General features: G+C 33.5%; 1 protein-coding gene across 1 annotated transcript in view; it reads left to right on the forward strand.

The window, feature by feature from the left end:
• Window positions 1–21,554, forward strand: part of LRRIQ1 (leucine rich repeats and IQ motif containing 1) — a 107,292-nt gene that overhangs the window by 32,685 nt on the left and 53,053 nt on the right. Inside the window, exons 16-18 of the mRNA XM_050323903.1 lie at window positions 1,829–2,305; window positions 4,447–4,585; window positions 6,905–7,024. Coding sequence (XP_050179860.1) covers window positions 1,829–2,305; window positions 4,447–4,585; window positions 6,905–7,024 — 736 coding nt within the window. The remainder of the gene's footprint in view (window positions 1–1,828; window positions 2,306–4,446; window positions 4,586–6,904; window positions 7,025–21,554) is intronic.

A 21,554-nucleotide genomic window follows, 5' to 3' on the forward strand; every position in this document is an offset into this window, starting at 1 on the left:
CAATTCCCATCAACTTGCCTTCCCATTTCTGCTTGACATATTCGTAGCCACTGGAAGGGTGAAACAGGTGCTTGAAACATGTCATAGGAGAGGATGCACAAGTATCCTACTCGATTCACTGTTATGGTGGGTTGGTTTTCTTTCTTTCTGTTGCTTTTTTTTTTTTTTTTTTTGAGGATGAACATGGATACTCAGGTTATGTTTTTCATGCAAAAGTTTATTTTGCCCAATATATAAAACATTCTGGAGTTTTCTACAACAATTTTATTTTCAAATAAACAACAAAAGAAAGCAAAGAAAAGGGGGAAAAAGGTGGACATGGACTTTTTTAAAAAATTTTTTCATTTTTTTTTCTTTCTCACCATAGTATTTTTTGTACAAATATGGTAACAATCTTGTACCAAATTTATCTTTTTAAATACTCCAACTAATTAAAAGTATTTAACTAAAATATTTAACTAATGCTTTAAGTATTTTCTGTTGAAGAAATTGCTATTCTTAGTGTATAGTATGTTAGATCCTTAAACAAATATATGCATTGGTTTAAATATTTTAGGAATTGTCATATTTATGGAACTAACAGGAATAGGAGTAATGCTGTGTAATGGACAATCAAATGTACAACTATTGCACAATGAGTTGTGTGCCTAAGCTATATGGATTTGGCTTCCAATTTAGCCATTCAGATTTTGTCCTTTAGCACTGAAGTTTCACTAACAGTAAGACCTTGTAAGATCTGATTCACTATGTTCTTAAAAATCTAAAATGTTTTTAGTTAAACTTCATTAAAGGATATAATTATAATGGTAAAAAATCTTTTCACAGTAAAACCTTATAAAAGCTTCATCTTTCAAGAATGATGAACAAGAAGGAAAATTCTGTTATTCTATTATTTTATTATTATTTTAGGACCTGATTTTTTCAGACGCACAAGAAAATTGATTTTATTTCTACTTTTTCTCTTGGATTGCTGTCCTAGAATTAACTTTGTGCTCCTTGTAAATTAGCACCACATTACATATCTCTGCATCTGTCTATGCTGTTGAAGAAAAATGTTTTCATGATTCCAGAAGTACCTGCTACCTAATACAATGGACACTGTCCAAAAGACAGACTGTCATCTGAATCTGTAACAATATAGTTCATATTTACTCTTACTCATCCTTTACAGAGTGTAATACGAAGTAATGAGAGCCAGACTTCATAGATTAGTGTTGCTTCAGTCTAGCACTTTCCCTTATATTGATAAATACATCTATAGTTAAAAGTTTCTGTTTTCCTAAATTCTTTCTAGGCATTGTAGTTTGTTGGTTTGAATACGAGTCTGGGTTTGGTTAGTTTAGTTCTTATCTAAATTTTAAAGTTACTGTTATTTTTATATTAGCTTTCATAGTTCCCAGATAATAAGGAATTAATAAGGCAGTTATAGGACTTATAGCAAAAATGCCTCAAATCCTCTAAAAGTTTTGGCTTCATATGCCTCTAACCACACAGAAAATTAATAGTGAAATGCATGCCCTAGTGCCTATTTGAAAAAAAACCTTAAAAAAACCCCACAAACATTTTTCTTGAAAAAGGCAAAATAAAATAAGAAATCTATATGAATATATTTTAAATATGTCCAAAAGATGACAAGTGCTGTTAAGATTTATGAGTATTGAATATGAGTTCTCAATCAGAATAATTGCTATTTCCTTAAGAATATGGAAACATGTAAGGATGTTTGAAAATACAAGGTATTTTAGAAAATAATAGAGGGAATATATTTTTTTTTAAAGCATTCTTACAGTCAGAAACACATGTAAAAATGCTTTTATCTTTTTTTCAGAATTGCCTCTTCTATTGATTCTGCACAGGGACAATGCTGGTATTTTAATCAGTTGATGAAAATTAGTATTAAACATCGATACGCACATGAGTACGGTGAACTATATGTTACTGACAGAGATGGACCAGAAGCACTTCAAAATCATTTAGAGCAAACATCCACTGGCTGCCTACAGGAAAATAACCTCTTTATCATGGGTGTGACGGAAAATAAACAGGTCTTGTTGGATCCTTCCGAAAGATGGATTACTACTGGCGATACTCAGGCCACATTCATTAACTCCTCCATACCTGTGCACCAAAAGGAAAATAAAGAAGATCAGATAGTGAAGCAGAAGAGTACTGAATCTTGTATTAATTACAGTGGGGAGAGCAAAGGCAACAATAACATGTCAGCCCAAGTCACATCACAACAATCAGTGATAGGAGCAAGTACTATGGGAAGAAATGTCCAGCATTTTGAGAATCATATGGAAAGGTAAGACAGATGTCAGATTGCTCTCAAATAGATTATTCAGGTAGACAATAGACAATAGGGGTGAGGATTTCTAATTTAAAACAGAGGCACAGAACTTGTAAGATAATATTTTTAACTTATCAGACAATAAAGAGTTATATTGAGGTGTTGCACACTAGGCTTCCATATTAACAAGAATCCTTTGTGGTATTCTTTCAATTGGTATATTAGAATATAGATATGTAAGCACTTCAAATAATTTAAAAATACTGTATAATAAGAGAATCTGAAAACTTTCTCTTGGTCTCCTTCATTTTCCTTCTTTTTTTTGCAATAATGTTGTGACACCAGTTCAAACACACCTGCAGTGTTAGGAAGGCAAATGCTGATGTTCTCCAGAAACTCTGGGGCAGTTTGACTACAAACTAGCATAAAGGTTTTTTGCTATACTGTTCATTAACCATTCAGGATTCATCTCTGTAGACTTTACAGTCAGTACTATTTAGAAAGCAAGAGGTAAAAGTTCCTTAAATCAACCATCCTACTCCCTTGACCTCAGGCCTGTCTCCTGCTGTTGTGATGACTGAAGAGCCAGCAGCCTGCCCTCCTTTTGGTACTCCTCCAACATACCTCAACCTGCTTCTTAAAAGTAGAGACAGGGGTGAGAGGCCAGTTCAACTTGTTCTGTGCCCCTAAATTTTCTCCCATATGAGACACACTGGTTTATTACTTCTATGGAATGTGTTTACTGCTGATTTGTATGGGTTTAGATGTACAGTCAGGGGAAACAGAAGCTGATTCTTTTTACCCTAAAGGGTCAAGGCTTCAGTTACAATTTCATAAGAATTCAATTTCAAAAATAGATGTCTTGAGAACACCATGAAAAGCAGTAATGGTGGGTGTGCTTCTTTGTTCTGTTTAGACTTATCATAAATAGGCAATAGTACTTAGTGGATACTTAAAACACTAATAATTTGTCATAAAATTTATTATTCAGGAAGACCATGCAATTCATCATTACCTCTCAGGAAGTTGAAAGCAAGAGTACAGTAGTCTACTGCAGAAGATGAATACTTAAAAAGATTATTTTTGAAATAGTTAATTTAGTTTTTAGTTAATGCTTTAAATGCATTCTGTAAGTGTCTTTTTGGAGATGTCTCTTCAAAACAGAATGCAAACCACTTTTTGTGTTTGCTTTTCTAATTCAGTTAATGCTTCCTACAGATGCAAAACTTATAAAGAATTCATTTTTTGAGGTTGATAAACTGAATAAACACATTTAAGGGAAAAAAATTATGTGTTGACCTCTGAAGCGTGCTGCTTTTTTTTTTTTTTCTGAATAGTACTCCTCTATTTAAATAGATGTACTCTACAAGGAAAGAAATTATATAAAAATTGGGGAAAATTTAGATGTCTTTTCTTAAACCCAATGTCCAATTGAAATTAGTATTTTGTGGAGAAAAGGCTTCCAAGATAGTAAAGAAAGTAAAGTCACAATGCAGGACTGACATTAAACTTTTTCTGCATCAATATAAATTGATTGAACATATACTTAGAAATCTCAATCACTGAACAAATCTAAGTAGTCTGTAATTAGTGCTTGTTAAAAAATGAGAAAATTAGAAAATTTACACGGATTACTAGTGGTCAGTAGTTCTTAGATTAAAGGGGAAAAGCAGGAAAAAGATGAAATTGCACTTTCTCCATTTTTCCTGTCTGCTCCATTAGAAATATCTGTCTCATGCATTTTTTTCTTTAGTGCTTGGCATTTGCTTCTTTGTTTTGTTTTGTTTTGTTTTGTTTTTTGTTATTTTTTTTATACAGGTGGTGGGAGTAAGTTGGCTCTTCCAAGAATTTATTCGGTCATTGTTAAACCAGTTCTGCTCCTAATCCTTCCTTTGAGGACTCTTCCTCTACAGTGATTATAAGTGGAACAGAGCCCAGCAGAGATCAGTCTTTAGATAATTGGATTTCAGAAGTTATAGGATGTGACTGTTCTTCTGAACATATATGTCACATCTGGATTGTAATTTCTTGTTTAATGGCAGAACTTTTCATTTGTCTCAAAGCACAGTGCTATGTTTTATGGTTGTAGTTTGGCAGATATGATAATCCAGTTGTGCTGGCTGTGTCATTCATAAAAGTATTTATTTTTCTATGAGACTACATATGGCAGCATCAGTGATCCAGGCTCTTTGGCGGCAGTACCATGCTCGGAATAAAAATAACTGCAACAAAACAGAGAATCATCAGTATATAGAAGCATTGAGACAGAAGCATGAAGCTGCCACAGTAATCCAGGTTGGTTTATGGTATTCTCTTTACTTATTTTACAAATTAAATAAGAAAAAAAATCTTACTCATTTTGTGTACTTGTTATCTTCTATTTTTTCTTATGAATTTAAACTTGATGTTTCTAAAAGAGAGACTTCTTTACAAAAAGTTTTATAGAAACATGAAAATATTTTCCCTATTTTCACCAAATATTTTCCTTATTTTTACTTGATTTAATTCTAATATTATGCCTAAGAGATATTGTACCCATGTTCTTACTGAGGTATGTCTGTACTATTAAAGTGACAGATGCTGCGTGAGTAATACATCTTGTCTGATATCTGCATGACTACTCTTCCTGTCTCTTCTATCCTACCTATCCATCTCTTTCCTTCTCTCCCCATCTCCAAAACCCAGGATTGCTTCATCCATATTGCCCTTAGGAAAAGACCATGGCCTAGGCCATCTCCTGTGGTAGATACTGAGCTGATAACAGCTAAATAGCATGAATTACTATTTGCAAGAGTTGAAGTCCATGCCTTGATTCTGTCTAGTTTGCTAACCAGACATAGTAGTAACCTGGCACGTTTCCAGGGTTAATTTTTTTTTTCTACATTTTGAAAGAAATTTACCCTATGTTGGTTTTCCTTTTTTTTTTTTTTTTCATTTCAAGTTAACTTAGAAACATTCTATATTAAAAGTCTTATATTAAAATGTCAGAAGTGGCAGTGATTTAGAAGCAAAAATTTGTTACTGGAGTATATCACGTAGCTCGCATATTAACAATTGATCTCAATATTTAATCCTTTTTTGAACTTATATATTTGACCTCTACTACATATTAAATTGATGAGTTTCACACATTTATATAGTCATTAATGTGCTTCTTTTCATTTGTTTCAAACATGATGGTTTCCAAAGTGAGTATGAAAATAAAGTCATAATTCATCTTCTTAGCATGTTACAGATTTTTAGATCTCTCTTATATCCATCCTTATATACACTTTTGGGAAATAGTATTTTAGTCTGTTTAGTCTCTTTTTGTATTACTCTGTAATTCTATCTTTTTTTTTAAAGAAGCAACTAGAACTGAATTCCATAGGCAGATATATAATGAATTTGTACAGTAAGACAGTTTTCCTCTTGTTTCTTGGAAACTACAAACATGCAATTTTTCTCTCATCATGACTGAGCACTGACCTGATACTTTCATAGATCTGTGTTTATCCTTTTGTAGATCTACAGTTTATCCTTCTGCATATATCATTAGGATTGCTTTTCTCCTTTGTATTTGTAAAAACTAATTGTGTGTGTTAAATATATTTGTCATTTGATCACTCAGGAATATTAGGGTATTTTATCAGGATGCTTATGAAGATCTGTGGGAAAAATAACAATGAAATTATAAGAAAGCAGTTCTAATACATTTAATATTTTTATAAAAACCAGGACTTATGTGTGTAAAATGGTAACATTTTCGTTAATTTACATGGTTAGACAGTCATTTTCTAAAAATTAATAAACTAAATGTTAAACCAGAATATGAGGTTTACTCTTCCTATTTTAGTGCCTTCATTGCGAAGCCATTAAAGATGGACAAGACCACTTCTTTCATAACAGTGAAAAATTTTACAGTGTGTTTTAAATGTGTAGGACATCTTGAATTCTAGGGATGCCAAACACAGATTTTGGAGAAAATTGCTGTCTTGAATTTATTTTTTTTAACTCCATCCATGTAATTGTGATCACTGAAGTGTTTTTCCTGGATCTGATTCTGTGCTTGCCATGTGTTCCTAACAACCTTCCTCGTTTTCTAGCGCTTTAATTCTTTTTCTTTGAGATGATTATGCTTACTGGTAATATTTTTTTTAAATAAAGATCTTAGGCAGTTAAGAAAGAGTAACTGACCTAGGTCAATTGCATGAGATGTCTCCAAGAATTGCTACTTGTAAACTGTAAGACATTTAGTACAACTGTATTTTTATTCTCAGTGATTTGAAAGTTGACACTCAGGTTTTTCTTATGTAGCCTTTCCTTTCAGTTTATAATAGTCCCTGAAGGAATTGTCAAATAATTAATTAGTTGACCCAGGTTTGTAGTTGAGGGAGTTGCAGGATTCCTTTCTGCTTACTTGAGGAGAGCCTCTTGAGTACTCTAAGCTTTAGACATATGCTGGCATTTAATTTGTCTTGTAGTTTTAAATGTCACATAAAGTTCAAAAAACAGATCATTGAGCTATTAAACAAAGACCCAAGATGTTTTATCTTCCTAATGGGATAACATAGAGAATCTGGATTTGGGTTTGATCTATGGCTTTGCATAACATGCTTTAAATTTTTTGTTTAGGCATTTTGGAAGGGTTTTCTTTTGCGAAAGAAACTGGCCAGTGCTCTTGCAGCTGTTAAAAGTGATGAAGTGGAGGATGAATACGAAGAAATAAATGTGGATGCTTTCACCTTTTCTGAAGTAAGCACTGTCATTAGGATAAAATGTTCATTATTCCCCTTAAGCAATCATGTAGGTGTTGGAATTAAAAGAAAGGACTACCAAAGCTAGAATTAAATGTTGGATGTCCAGAAATAAAGAAGCATTTACACATATATAGCTGATTTAAATGTATTTGTCATGGATTAATTGATTCCTTATCTTTGAGATGCTCTGATAGTTACTGTACTATTCATGTCATAGAACCCCATATATTTCTACAGTTGAAGTGCAATCAAATGAGAATAAGGAAACAACTCATTTTGTTCCAAAATTTTTATGTTTTTAGTATTTTAGTAGCAGGTTTTAATGTCAACAATATTTTAGTGTGCATTTTGTTCATCTTCATGATAGAATGGAACAGAAATATAACTAAAAATATAGATAATATAACTGAGATTCAGTGTTGTAGTATTCCAGTAAAAGGCACACACCCCCAAAACCAGAGGTGAAACAGGCTTATCTCTTTTATCTTATATGTCCTGTGCTAAAAAGATCACAGGGGTGATTACGGAAGTAAATTATGAAGAGAAGTACAGTTAAATCAGAAAAAAAAAAACAAACCCCACCCTTAGAAACTCTATAGTGCACAAAATCCAGACATTATCACTAATGATTTTTGCAAGTTACATAGAGTTAATAATATTTTTTTAAGTTTCAAAAGGATTGAAATTCGATAAGAAGTTTCCATTCTAAGAAATAAAAGTAGGCTCTGAAGGAATTTGAGTACTGTCACTTTCAAAACTGCATTTAGCTATACTTAAGTAAAAAATAAAAATGTCTACAGAATCAATATTACCATTCAGTAAACAAGGAAAAGAAACTTTAAAGGAACTTTATCTTTTATAGCCTCAAAAGACAGTCTACATGGGAAGTTCTAGACCCAGTATGCACAGTAAATAGTAAGACAGCTGTTGATGACTTACCTATATATTTGTCTGGAGCACTTTTTTGTCTAATTGTTCGCATTCGTTGGCTGCCTTTTTTTCTTTTTTTTTTTTTAATACTTTCAGGTAAGGCAAAGAAAACTGACAGCAGTGTGGCCATTTGAGACCTATGATATGACTGAGATTTTTTTTGTGAACCCTTGTCTCTGAATGTGCTTATTCAGCTGCTGTGTCTTTGCAAGAGCCGTTTGTCAATATTCCACTGTAATTTTGCAAAGGAGATTGATGCGATAGCCCTACTACTGCTGTACTGGCAGGACTAGGTCCTGTTTATAATCATGTTTGTATTGACTATATTGAGTTATGAAATCAAAGATGTTGTTGGTTTAACATCAGCGCAGTTTAAAGTTGATCAGTCTTTGGTCATCTGATTATCGGCCTTCTTTTGCCAACCCCTCTCCGTACAAAATAGCTGAACTTTGTATGAAATTGTTACCAATGACTTGATGACTTGGGGTAATTTTATTTTTTTTGTCCCTTTCAGCAACTATTTTAAGATACATTTTCAGAATTATTGCCTTATTTAAGAGTACGTGAAATGGCTGAGGCAGGACTCCCAAGAATCATTCAGTAGACAGGAAATGTGTGTGTGTGTGTGTGTGTGTGTGTGTGTGTGTGTGTGTGTGTGTGTAAACATAGAGACCTGGCTTAAATTTTAGGATTTTTTTCATTTTAATTTGAAATATATATACAAAACAGTTTCATTAGTTGATGTTCTCTGATCCCTGGCTTCTTTCTAAAATAATAAAAAGCAGAACGTTGAAGGTTTTATTACTTCACACAGGAAGGAAGTATCTGTTCATATATTAAAGAAGGAAAATATCCTGGTTTGAATTATTCAGCCAGTAGGCCAGAGTCTTACATACTGTATTTCAGTTGAACCATTCTTGTTTCACTCTGTTCGCCCCAAATAATCTTGTAATAGTTTTTTGTTTGGTTGGGGTTTTTTAATTACTAAACTGAAAACTACATAGACAATTCTGTTCCGTCTGTCTGTCAGCAAGATAATCACATTTGAGTGGGTACTCATGAGGCCAGGGAAAAAAGGAAGGGGTGGAGAAGACAGAAAAAAAAAGCCCAGCTGATTTCAGAAAGATTTGTACTGTATCACCCTCTGGTGTTGCCACATATTTTTTCATTTCTTTTTTTTTTCCCCAAATTGTTGTTGAGTTTATTGGGTAAGAAATAAAACATGGGTTTAGGGAGAAATTCTCAGGAAGTGTTTAGGATCAGATGATGACAGGTGAACCATGAACTGACATTTTAATTTGCACAGCATGCCCAAAGGCTGAACTAGGGACTGAGGTCAAATAAGTTACTCAAGCCCTTAGCTTCTTGTGTTGAAAAATATCATCTGTTTTCTACAGAGCACTGTGTGCGATAAATTTACAATGTATGCATCTGTGAAGAATATCCTTTGTTCAGTGAGTGAACATTTCAATGTTTAAGATTGATGACTGTAACTAGAATTACACCCTATAATATTGGTAATATTTTTCTTTTTATTTTCTTTTTTTTCAAGTGTAGGTCTTGTCTGTGCTGAAGATTTTGATTGTGAGAAATGTGTGGCTTAACTATAACAGGCATACACTCTGCTTGATTGCCCAGATTAGCTAGTCAGTACCAGGTTGCCTATTTCGTGTATGTTTAGCTGTTTCGTTCTTTGCAGTTGGGTAATACCAGATCACATGGACTTTCTACTTCTACAGAAACAAGTCACAGAAACTTGGAACAATCAGTACTTCCTATTCCTTCCTTTCTGGCCTCAGTGTTTTACAGCATAGTGCTGAAGCAGAGCCAAATAATGACACATGATATCAGTGGCTATCTGTTGTGTCTCAAACAACTTTGTAGGGAGGAGTACATATTGCTGGGCTAAGAGATCCCATATGCTGGGGTGTGAAGGAAGAGAAATACATTTGGACACCATTTTGCACTGTAGATTTCACTGTTGTATAGGGTGAATGAAATGACAGAGAAGGGCAGAAAAACCTTTCCTTATTGCAAACTGATATAAATGTATTAAATCTTGTCCAAAAGTTTTTTGAATAGTTCACTATTTTGTGTTTTGGTCATTGTTTGGATTTTTCTTATTCTGTTACGTAGATTTCAGTCAAAATGATTTTATTCAGTATTACCTAACATTCTGCAAAATGACTAGTCTGCAATCACCTACTTAAACTGTTTGCAAATATCACAATGCAATAAATCATTTGGCATAAGTCTTCCTTAAATAACTGTTTAATATCTTCATTATAAACTTAGTGTACCCAGTGCTCAGTGGAAGATGAGACTGTTAAACAGCGTGGGGAAAACCCTAGTCTTTGCCAAAGATCTTCACTTTACTTCGTTTATGCCTATTGAGCAATGGTGTATTTTTAGTACAAGTTTGACACCGTATCTCATGAAAAATGGATTACGTGTGATTGGGCTAGAGGAATTAGCTTTATCTTGCTCACAATAGTGTGAAAAGTAATAGTTTCACCTGAAAAATTCCTGATACCTTCTTGTATTCATATGAACTCCCATACATTGTCAAAGACATTCAGAGGCAATTGATGACAGTTTTGTGTCTGGTTTATTGTGCAATTTCAAACAGTTTATCCCAGATGAGATGAAAGGTCTGGCTGACAGATGTCTCAGAAAGTATGAGCCTGGTATTTAGTGATATTTTCACATCTTTCATGTGGAATTGGGAGAATTCCAGCCTATATGCTCCAGAAGGCTGATTTTAAGGCAACCTTTCATCAGCAGTCCATCCATGTAGCAAATGATCTACAAGGCAGAGCTCACTTCACCTCTGGTGGAAAAAATGTGACAACGCATTTGCTTGACACATCTCTTACTTTCTGTACCACTTAAATATCAGCATTGTTGTTTTCTTGGTGTGAATATGTTGTGAGCTAAATGCAAAATGGCTGAACTTACCAATGTGTCAGAAAGCTGAATAAATAGAATATTGAGTTTTTAGGCAGTTCTTTACCTTGAGCAGTGATCACTGATTTTTCTACACTGAGTAAGCATATGGAAACATCCTATTCTTATCAAGGTAAATATCAATATTGATGGTTACATGGCACAGAAACTAAGTACTCTATTTTTCAAACCTTCATTTTTTAATTTATTTTAAATCATTCTAATCATACTTTTTCAAAAAGAAAGTCACTTTGTAAGTTGCAACCAAGCTAAAAAGAAATCCATCACTCCTTTTTTCATCAAAGGGAATGAACTGTGTTGCCCTGAGACCAAGTGTTGTTCTCCTTCTGAGCTTGATTATGTAGATTTAAAAAATTTCAGTCTTCCTGACAGCTTTTGAAGTTATTGACCAGGAGTTTCCTTCACATTTTGTTCTCATATCCATACTTGGAAACATAGTCATTCCTAATTTTTTGCTTGCCATCCACAACATTTAGGTAGCATTTTTCTTTCTCTCTCTCTCTTTTTTTTTTTTTTTTTTTTTTTTGAGGGGTGGGAAGAATGAAAACTATCTCATGTGTGCTAACTCTTAAAAAGTAAACAACAATTTGAAAAACAATTTCCTTACATCTCCCATATTTAGTATTCTTGTCACGTATCCAAACTAGAGCCATACAATGTGTTTTGTCTTCTTTTCTGACAATCCTTCATAATGTGGTTTTTCTCAGGCTTGTGATTGTGAGCTTGTGACAGTGATTGCTGTACTAGTGCCAGGAAATAAGTGTAGCATATGGATTAGAAGGTCCCCATAATGTTTGTTTCTTGTATCTTTACACTCTTATGTATGTCTAGCTCTTGTAATTGTTTATAAATGTCAGATCAGGATCCAGTTTTTCTGTATTGCATGCTGCAAAGAATATGATCCTTTTTTCATCAAATTGCATATAAAGTTACAATGTTGTAGAAAAGCAAAAAATTGTCTGATGCAAATTTCATTAGATACATCCCCCTTTTTTAAAAAGGAGGGAAAAAAACTCTGTCCTAACTAATATATTGGCCGATCAATCTTTTTACCATGAGTGTTTATAAATCATCTCTTGATATGTTCCTGTTTCTTCAGCTGCTGTGTTAGTGAATTGCATGCTATTCTCAGTCTGTGGCATCAGCAGACGTATAAACCTTCTACCCGTTTCAGCAGTGCTGCTTATCTTATATGCTGAAATCTTGTTTTCTAATTATCTGATAGATATTCTGGTCTTGAGAGTAGATTGTCGCAGTCAGTAGCTGATAAAATAGACACAAACACAGCTATTAGAAGTTGTGGCTGTCACACTCCAGCTTCATAGCTCATGCAGAATGTGCTCTGATTGCTTTCTGGCCTTCCACCATGAGATCTAAGTTCTTCATACCACTTGAAATGCTGTCAATTTCTAAACAGAATCTGTTTTCATGGTTTGTCTCTACTCAGTTCTTGGTTAAATAGCCAGATTCAAACAAATACTTCGCAAAGGAAAGCCCACTGATGATGCATGGCACTACAGATATAATTTGGAACCTATATGTAACCAATGGTATATTATTAGTGATGTCATTAATTATACTTCCTAGTCTTATTTCTCTAAATACAAGTCAAGCATCAGAATTGAATAAACAGGCCAAGCAATGGAAAAATGTATCAAAGTAAAAAAACTTTAGTTCTTTGATGTTTTAAGCCCATTACAGTAGCCAAAATGCATATGTTTTAAACCAAATGCATCGCTGTAAGTGGAAGCAATGATACAGTCATCAGTTCTTCTCAGTAAGTGCATCTGCATCTGGAATCTCTTGAAAACTGAGCTAAGGATCTCAAATCACTGAATATATCTCCCCTAAGTTCTTTAATTTTTGTGTAATGTTGAAATCGATGTTTTAATATTGGTATAGATTTTGTTTAAAGTATCTAGTTAAATGTCTGATATTTAGCATGTCCACATACATTGATTTCCATTAAAAAAGACTTTAGTAATCTGTATTTACAAATTTCAGAAGCTATCCTAAGTGATTTGTCTGTGCTCTGTGAGAAAAGGCCATTGATGCAGTGAATGTTGTAATCGAGTTAAATTGCAGTGCTTAAGGAGGGACCGAAGAAGAATGTGAGATGTCAGCTTCTGTTCTTCTCTGCACTTATATCTATGCATTACCTGGAGCTTGAAATCCTCTCAGTTAAGAATATAGCAGTTTTTATCCAATTGCAGCACAACTTACCTTCCCTGAACAAACACAAGTTCGAGGGAAGAGATAGGATGCATCCAAGGCAGTTGAACAAGCTGCCTGATGTCATTTTGAGGTCACTCTCTATTATCTTTGAAAGAACACAACAACTGGGGGAGATTACTGGTGACTGGAAAAGGTAGACATCACACCCATCTTCAGGAAAGTCAAGAAGAAAGATCTGGGGAACTACATGAGCATCAATGTTATCTCACTTCCTGGGAAAGTTTGGAGCAAATACATTCAGAAGCCAGTTCTAAACCTATGAAAGATGATGACCGGGAAAAACTAGCATGGGTTTACCCAGGACCAATCAACTTCATTGTTTTCTGTCAAAAGGTAACTGGCAGTATGAATATGGGGAGTGCAAGGCATATTGCATTGCCCTTAGTGAGGCCATTGACTATATCACACAGCCTTATTCTCAAAATATTTTGAGGTGTGGATTGAACAAGTAGACAGTAAAAGTCACTGTCAAATTGACTGCACTGCCAGGCTCAAGTAGTTGTGTTCTTTGGTGCAAAGTCCAACTTGTGGACAGTAATTAATGGAGCCCATCATGGATGGTAGGGGGACCAAAGTAATTAAAATTTTAATTAGCAACCTGTATCATGTAACAGAATGCAATCTCAGCAATTGTGCAGATGATATCAAATTGAGAGTAATGGCTGAAGGATCAGGGTGTTCTCTAGAGCAGCCTGCACAGGCTAGATAAACAGTTTGACCAGAGCCTCAATAACTTCAACAGGAGCAAGTCCAAAGTCCAGTATCTGGGCAATATGTTGACTGGAGGCTGCCTATCTAGAGGCATACTGGACTTTCTTTGCCATGCAATTCTTCTGGTTTTGAAAGTGGAAAGAAAGATTGGTAAAAAACCCAAAAACAATCTGAAATGCTGTAACACAGTCTTAATTTAACTAAAAGCTAAATGACTTTGGGTCTAGTTTGTCCTTGAATAAAGTGGGCTAAGGAATCCTAAACACTAAATATTGTTAAAACCATCTCCTAGTACTTAGTCTTGTAATTTTTTTGCATGAAAAATACATTTTAATTTTTTTATATATGGTAATAGGAGTAATTGTTGATCATTTCACAAATCTGAGTTTACACCAGGAAAACATGCCAAAGAATCAGCAACTGAAGGTCTTGAATTTCCCAGAGAGTGGCATTGCAGGTCCCAAAAGACTAAAGTTGTTGAGACTACAGTTATGAATCAACAAATTTCAACTTGCAAATTCATTTATGCATGATTTATTTCAAATAGAAGAGACAGTGGTAGGGACACATAAGGAGGACAATACAAGTGAAGCTGAGAGATTATTGAGACATACCTTCTTTAGAAATAAGCATATTGTAGTGTAATTAGAGATTTTTTTACCATCAGTTTCAAAAAAATATGTGCTTATAACTTAGTTCTTTTTTTGCTCTTCATCTTCCAAATACTTTTTTGTTCTTGTTTCTGAAATAAAGACTTTTAAGCAAAAAGGAAAAGTTGTCTTGAAATTGAATCAAATCTCTCATGTGACCTGAAACATGTTAAAGGTTAAATGATTATAAACTTGGGACTAGTCTAGTTTTCATCACCCTGTGCTTCTGCTTGATTTCCCTTCTTTTGACAAAACTACAAACTGAAGTACAGTTTTCTCTTCTGTTGTGTTTTTAGTATTCATTACCAAAACTTGATAGAACATTTTGGGTTATGTTCCTTTGAAATTTTATGTTCTTTGAATGCACGGTATTTAAGAAGTAGGAATGAGGGCTTCCTTGGCTGTTTGTTTTTTTAAGTTTTTAATTCATTGCCTTGTGAAAGTTCTTTTTGTTTGTTTTCACAGAAGTAGAAAAACCTGGAAAAAGGCTTATAGGGACATGGCAGCTAAAATTTGTGTTATGTGGCAGAGTCAGTAAGGGGAAGTCCTGAAGATTCTTGTCATGTAATTGGGAAAAAATATATCTGGGGTATTAGATCCATTCTGAGCGGTGGTCTGAAGGTTCCAGGAGCTTGATGTTTACTGTGATGGTTGGGCATATATATCTCAGATTTTTGAAGCATACATTTCTGATGCTTACTTGAAGCATGTCTAACCTTTGTAGTTGAGGTTACAATTTACCCACCTCTATTTTCTCTTTCCTATATTCAAAGAAAGGACACAGAGCTTCCTTTGAACACTGTCAGGCTTAAGACAAAAATGCATTTTTGGTCATGAATGGCTGACATGAACTACAAAAATTTCAGATTTTTTGACAAATGATTATGTATGTAGACATTCAACCTTTTATTTGAACAAAACCTTATATGGTTCTTGAAATTTTCATTGTTTCATTTACTTTTCCAAAACAAATTCTTTCGATAATTTTGTTTGTATTTATTTTAAGAAACACATAGATTCATATATTAAATATAAATATGTGTAGTCATTAGAATCTGAGAGAACAGCTAGTTTTCTAAGCTTAATAAAAAGTTAGGAAAAATGACCTTTGGAGAAGACATTCCCCAATAAAATTTTCTTGAATGTTTTTATTAATAGAATGTTGGGGTTTTTTCCAGTAATCATCAATATATCCTTCTTATAAATGGACAACTACACAACTATACTTGTCCTCTAATATTCCTACAAGAATTTGCTCTAATAATTAACCAGCTTTTGTAAGTCTAAAATCTCTGGGGGTCAATTAATCATTGCAATGCTTCTCTGGAATTCATATGATACTGACTACTTTTTTTGACTTGAAACTTTGTTTGGTTTTAGCAGTTGTAAGAATGCAGCTGTACCCAGCTTTCTTTTCTAATGTATATATATTGTCTTATATAAAGGCAGGGCAGAAAGAGAAGCATTGCCAAAGGTTAAAATAACCTTTATTAGGGTGCTAACCTATTTATCTTCAACACATAAAATATGTGAAAAAGAATGAAAGACAAACTCAGAGAAAAGGACTGTTTTTCCTACTGCTTGCAGTTTAGATATATATTTTCTGTAAAATGTATATCCACTATGCAGTCTAATAAAAAAGATTTGATTTTTTTTATAAAATTGTATAAAACATTTACATATAGAATTTAGACTGAATTTTTGTAGTATTGGACATGGGATAATAATGCAACTAATAGGTGATAGAGTTAAGGATGTTTATATCTCATATTTTCTTAGCTTTGGAAGATTTTTAAGAAGTCTGGGTCTAATTTGATGCTTAACTTCCTAGCATTAAACTAAGCTTTACACTTGAACTTGTGTTTCACAGAAAAACTAGTCCATAGAGTAATCTGATTCCTAAAAGGACTGGATGAAAGAAAAGGCTAAATACACAAATATATTCAGATCTTTAATTTCAAAGGAAGTTTTCAATCACAGTCTATCAACAATATACAAAAGAGCATAGATAAGTGATATGGTCCTTCTGTTTCAGCTATAAAAGCTAAAAATTTGCGATCTCTTAAGAAATTTGTCAAAACTTACTTAGAATTTTTGAGGAGAAATTCCTAGCAAATACTAGGCCTTGGCAGAAATGAAGTTTAGTTTAAAAAGAAATGAAAGATGTTGCCCTGGACTTTTGAATGAAATATCCCACAGAATGAAATATGTTTGCCAGCAACCAAGAGAGAAAGTTACAGCTTTCTGCCAGATGAAAGACAATTCAGTAGGCTGGCTGTAAGTATCTCCAGGGGTAACCTTCAGCATATGATCCTTCTGCCTGACCACTCCCCTTCCAGTTTAAGCAATTATTTAGCCTACAGGATGTCTAACACCAGGAAAAGTAGTTCTTCATGTGGTGTATATTACCCAAAACAAATTTTTTCACCTTATTTGCAGTAGTCATAGAAGGCTGTTGAAGGTTCTACCTTTCACTTGTCCTTTTTTTTTTTAAACTTTTTTATTGTCTTGAAGTGAGTAAGACTTTTACTGCACTATTCAAATATGCTCACTGAAAACTAGGAAAGTAGAAATCAAGGACATCACCACCCTGAAGAACTTTATTCAAATTTGTATTCTATAGAAAGCTAGTGGAAAGGTTCATTTTGATTCATTTATTTATTTACTCTTATTACATAGTATTCCTATTAAAAATTAATTTGAATGTGGAAAGGGCAGATACTTTGTAAAATCTGATTGAAAAAGAGCCATTCTCCCTGAGAATGATGCTAATGGTCTGCCTCACAAAGAGGAGCAGAAGTCCAGAAAAACATGTTAGACAAAACCAGGCAGATGAACTGAAGGGTGAATCTTTTTTAAAAAGTGAAGAATTCCTCATGCTATTACTGTGAAATTGTAAGGTTGAAATACAATTTTGAATAGAAAATCCTTTTTTCCCCTTTACCATTCTTCCTGTTCTACTGTAACGATCAGGAGCCAGTCATAACTCTGAGTTCACAGAGTATTTTGGATGTTAATTTTCCTCTTCTTGTTCATATCTGTTGGGTAATTATCCTGGTTTTATCTTAAAGTACCATATAAATAGAAGTACTACATAAGTATCAATAAAATTTTTTTTTTTTTCTGGTTAAACCACTGCTGTCCTGAAAACAGTGAATGAGTCAATAAGGAAAGAAGGAAGGAAGAAAAGAGTTATAAAGAGTTAGTTTTTCCTAATTTTGAAAATAGTTTCACAGTTGCACTAGGTGGTGATTCTGAGGTAGACCACGTTTGGAGACATGGGGTAGCTTCAACTCCCATGGCATTCAACATGTCTTTTGAAATTAATCTGCACTACTTCAGCAGTTATATCACCTGAGCATTGTACATGATTTACATTCTCTCTGGATTGACATAGAGGTGGCCTGGCAAACACACTGACTAGATAGTTATGTTTGTCACTAGAAATCAGATTACTGTTTTATGGTGCAGAATACATCCCTAGATTTTAGCAGAAAGACCAGTTTCCAAGGCCTGAAAGAATACACTAAAGGAAGGATTGCCCTCAACATGTCCAGCTTTTTTCATTCTTTCCATAAGCATCTGCTACTGAATTCTTCTGCAAGAAGAATACTCACGTAGATAGATATTTGGTCTGACCAGAATAGAGTTGGGAGATGTCAAATGCTGGCTTTACTCTTCAGCCTCTTTTGTTAATGCCTTCTTGCATCCTCTGCTTCATACTGTAGTACAGTTTTGGGGATTGGTTTGGTTTCTATTATACTCTTGTGATCGATCCTCCTTGATCTCAAAGAGATGAAAGGGAATATGTGATGGCATTATTCACATTTTGGACTGTTACTTGTAGAAGCACTTCAAAGCTGAGTGTAGGTTTGACACTTTGTCCTGTGAACTGTTTTTTGTTCATGGTTTAAATATGACTCGGAATAGCCCAAATTACATGTATAGTCATTATAAAAGATTCTTTAGCTCCAGAATGTAATCCAGAGCATATAAAAGATGCCTAGGATTAGATTGTATAAATAACATTGGCACTAAAACTACTTTTCAGCATTAAGGCCCAATTAAAGTTAGAAGAACCATTCTCACTGACTTTGGTGGTTGCAGGATTGAATTCTGCTTTTGAGAGCACAGAAGTTTAATATTTGTTGTAAATAGTCATAACATTTTGCAAAGGAAGCAATAGAGCAAATATTTGAAAAATGAAGGAATAATAATATGAAAAAGGCTATATGCCATGAAAAAGAATCCTTAAGTCTCCAGAGTTTATTAATGAGCTGCAAAATCAAAGGGGGGAAAAAACGCTGTAAGAATAATCTCTCAAAGGATAAAAAATGCATTGTGAATCAGAATAAAAAGTTCCTGATCCTAATGGATAAATGGAAATAGCTAATAATATGAAAGTTTTATCACTTAAAATCAGAAGGAAATGCCCAAACCTGAATTCACACCTCCTTCTTGTTGAAGAACAGTATCAGGGATAATTATGTAAATTAGTTTTAAACCAGAGGTGAAAAAGAATTTATTTCTGTGAGGTGTAGCAAAAAACAGAAAGGTCTGTGTATGTTTTATGTGATTGTTAAACTTGAAACTTGAAGTAATATAAGACTTTTTGAAGCAAACACTGGAAATAAAGTATGGAGGATATAGAAATATAAAAGATATCTTCAGATAAACTTAAGTGTTTTAAATGAACTATATATGTGATTTAAACATGTGTAAAGTTACATTTTATTCTTCAGTATTTATGAAATCAACTCCTTCATTTGGTTTTAGAAAGAAATATAAATATAGTATGTCTGTTGCAGTTTATGTAGACCATACAATCAAATACTATGATTTTATTTACTTTGTAATTCCTCTCAGATTGTTGTCTATTTCTCTTAGTGGAAAATATCCATAGAAACCGATCTTGTTTTTAGCCTTAGGTGTTGGTAAATCTGTCATAAACTTTTAATTAGTTATACTTTATGACTGTTTATGGGAGAGATATGGATAGAAGTTTCATGAGCTTAGTGCTGTGAAAATCTCTGGGGAAAATATAGTGGAAGAGCATATATTTGAAAATCAATTATGTCTTTATTTTTGTTGGACAAAGCAAACATCAGTATGGTATATTTTTGTAATATGCTACACAGTCGTAGGAGATGTGCTTAGTGATAAATCAGTTATCTTTTTTTTGTCTTGCATATTTATACCTTTGAATCATGCTTTTATGTTTTCATTGATACTGCTTTTCACTTAGAACACTGAAATACACTATTAGATTAATAAATGGCAAGGGCTGGGCTAGGAAAATACTTGTGAGAAAAGTTTCAACATCAATATTAGAAGTAAAGAACTTTAATTTGGCTATAGTACAACTATAAAGCAAAAGGATTCAATCAGTGTACTGTTAAGGGATTCTTGTACCAAAAATTGGCTACATCCTTGAGTGTTATCTCTCATGTTTCTTTTTATTTTTATTTTTATTTCTGTCACAAACTATTTCATGAGAGAGGTAAAAATTCAAATAGCTAGGATGCAGGCTTGGCCTGAAATCTGACACTAGAGCTCGGATCATATTCACTGCTAATGTAAGACATTTAGGTACTCAGGGAATTAATGGACACATTATTGTACACACCAATGAAGTTGATTGACATTTAAATTGTACAAGTGGAAATCTACATATCTTTCAGCTGTATTGATTCTTTTGGAAATAAAGGAGGAAAACAATTCTTCTGAAATTTGCTTTTTATATATCTTTATATATCAGCAAAGTTGAAGACACATCTTTTGCAAATACGGAGTTCACCTCTGGCTGGATTGTACACACAGACTTCAAAAATAAGTGAAAAACTCCCATCTGAAAAGCTAAAAATATAATTTGCATAGTGCGATTGAAAAGTAAATTTTAAGAGGACAGGGAGGAATAATATCTATCTTCACTGAAAGTTTTTGGTCAGATTTTCTCCCTTTTTCATAGCTATTCATTTTGACCATTCTGCCCGTAGACCCCAGGCAGTTGTAAATTTGAATATGTTGTAACTTTATCTCTGCTGAAGTATGAACTTGTCAGTCTTCTGTGTCCAAACTGTACCAATTTCACATATTTAAATTATTATCTTTGGGATTTGATTTGCTACAGTCTACTTCTGGAATATTTTTTTTTAATGAAAATTGTTTGAATCAACCACTCAGTGGTCATCAGCATAGGAATAATCACTGGGAAGAGATGAGTTAGTGGGTTTTAGGTAATTGTTATAGTTAAAGAATGTGATGCATTTTATTTGTTGCATGCCTCCACAGTTTATTTATATAGATTTCTTAACATACACAACCACTCAAGAGAGGACGTATAGTAAAAAGGATAATGTTGTATATTTATCATTAATGGAAATGGTAAGGAGGGAAAAATGGTAAAGAGACATTATCTTCTAATAATGAGGGTATAGAATTTATCCAGATTTATTAAATAAAGAAATTAAACCCAAAATATACTGTAACCAAATAATAGGGAACTCCTGAAGCAGGCAATCAAAGATCACTTTTAAGACATGGAAAATAAAATAAAAGTTTATTATTTTTAAAAGCTTAGTCAGAATGGAAGTAGAAAGAGTGATCTTCAAGCCACCAAATTAAAAGACAAGTTCCTGAAATCAAAAAATATCTGGAATATGATCCTTTTGTGTCTCAGAAGTTGAAAGGGCTTGGAAGACCTTCTTGTTCACCAGGTTAAGGCTGTACAAAGTCCTGTTTACACAAACTACACTGTAAGGTATCCAAAGTTATTTCTCAGGGTCAGAAATCAGTACAATTTGCAATATTTTATGAATGGGAGAAAGGTAGTCCAGTTTTATAAATTGTCTAAAGAATGAACCCCAGGCTCTTTGCTGATGAAATAAGAACCTGAATGACTGAGCTGTGTAAGTCAAGCCAAATTCTTCAGCAGTATTTACTTACTGTGTAGGAATGATTTACTTCTCTCACTTATCAGAATATATTGAAAGAACATGTGGTAAAAAAACTCAAGGATTTATAAGAAAAATA

The sequence above is a fragment of the Myiozetetes cayanensis genome, unplaced genomic scaffold (genome assembly GCF_022539395.1).
Source record: "Myiozetetes cayanensis isolate MyiCay16 unplaced genomic scaffold, myiCay2020 scf3, whole genome shotgun sequence".
Classification (NCBI taxonomy): Eukaryota; Metazoa; Chordata; class Aves; order Passeriformes; family Tyrannidae; genus Myiozetetes; species Myiozetetes cayanensis.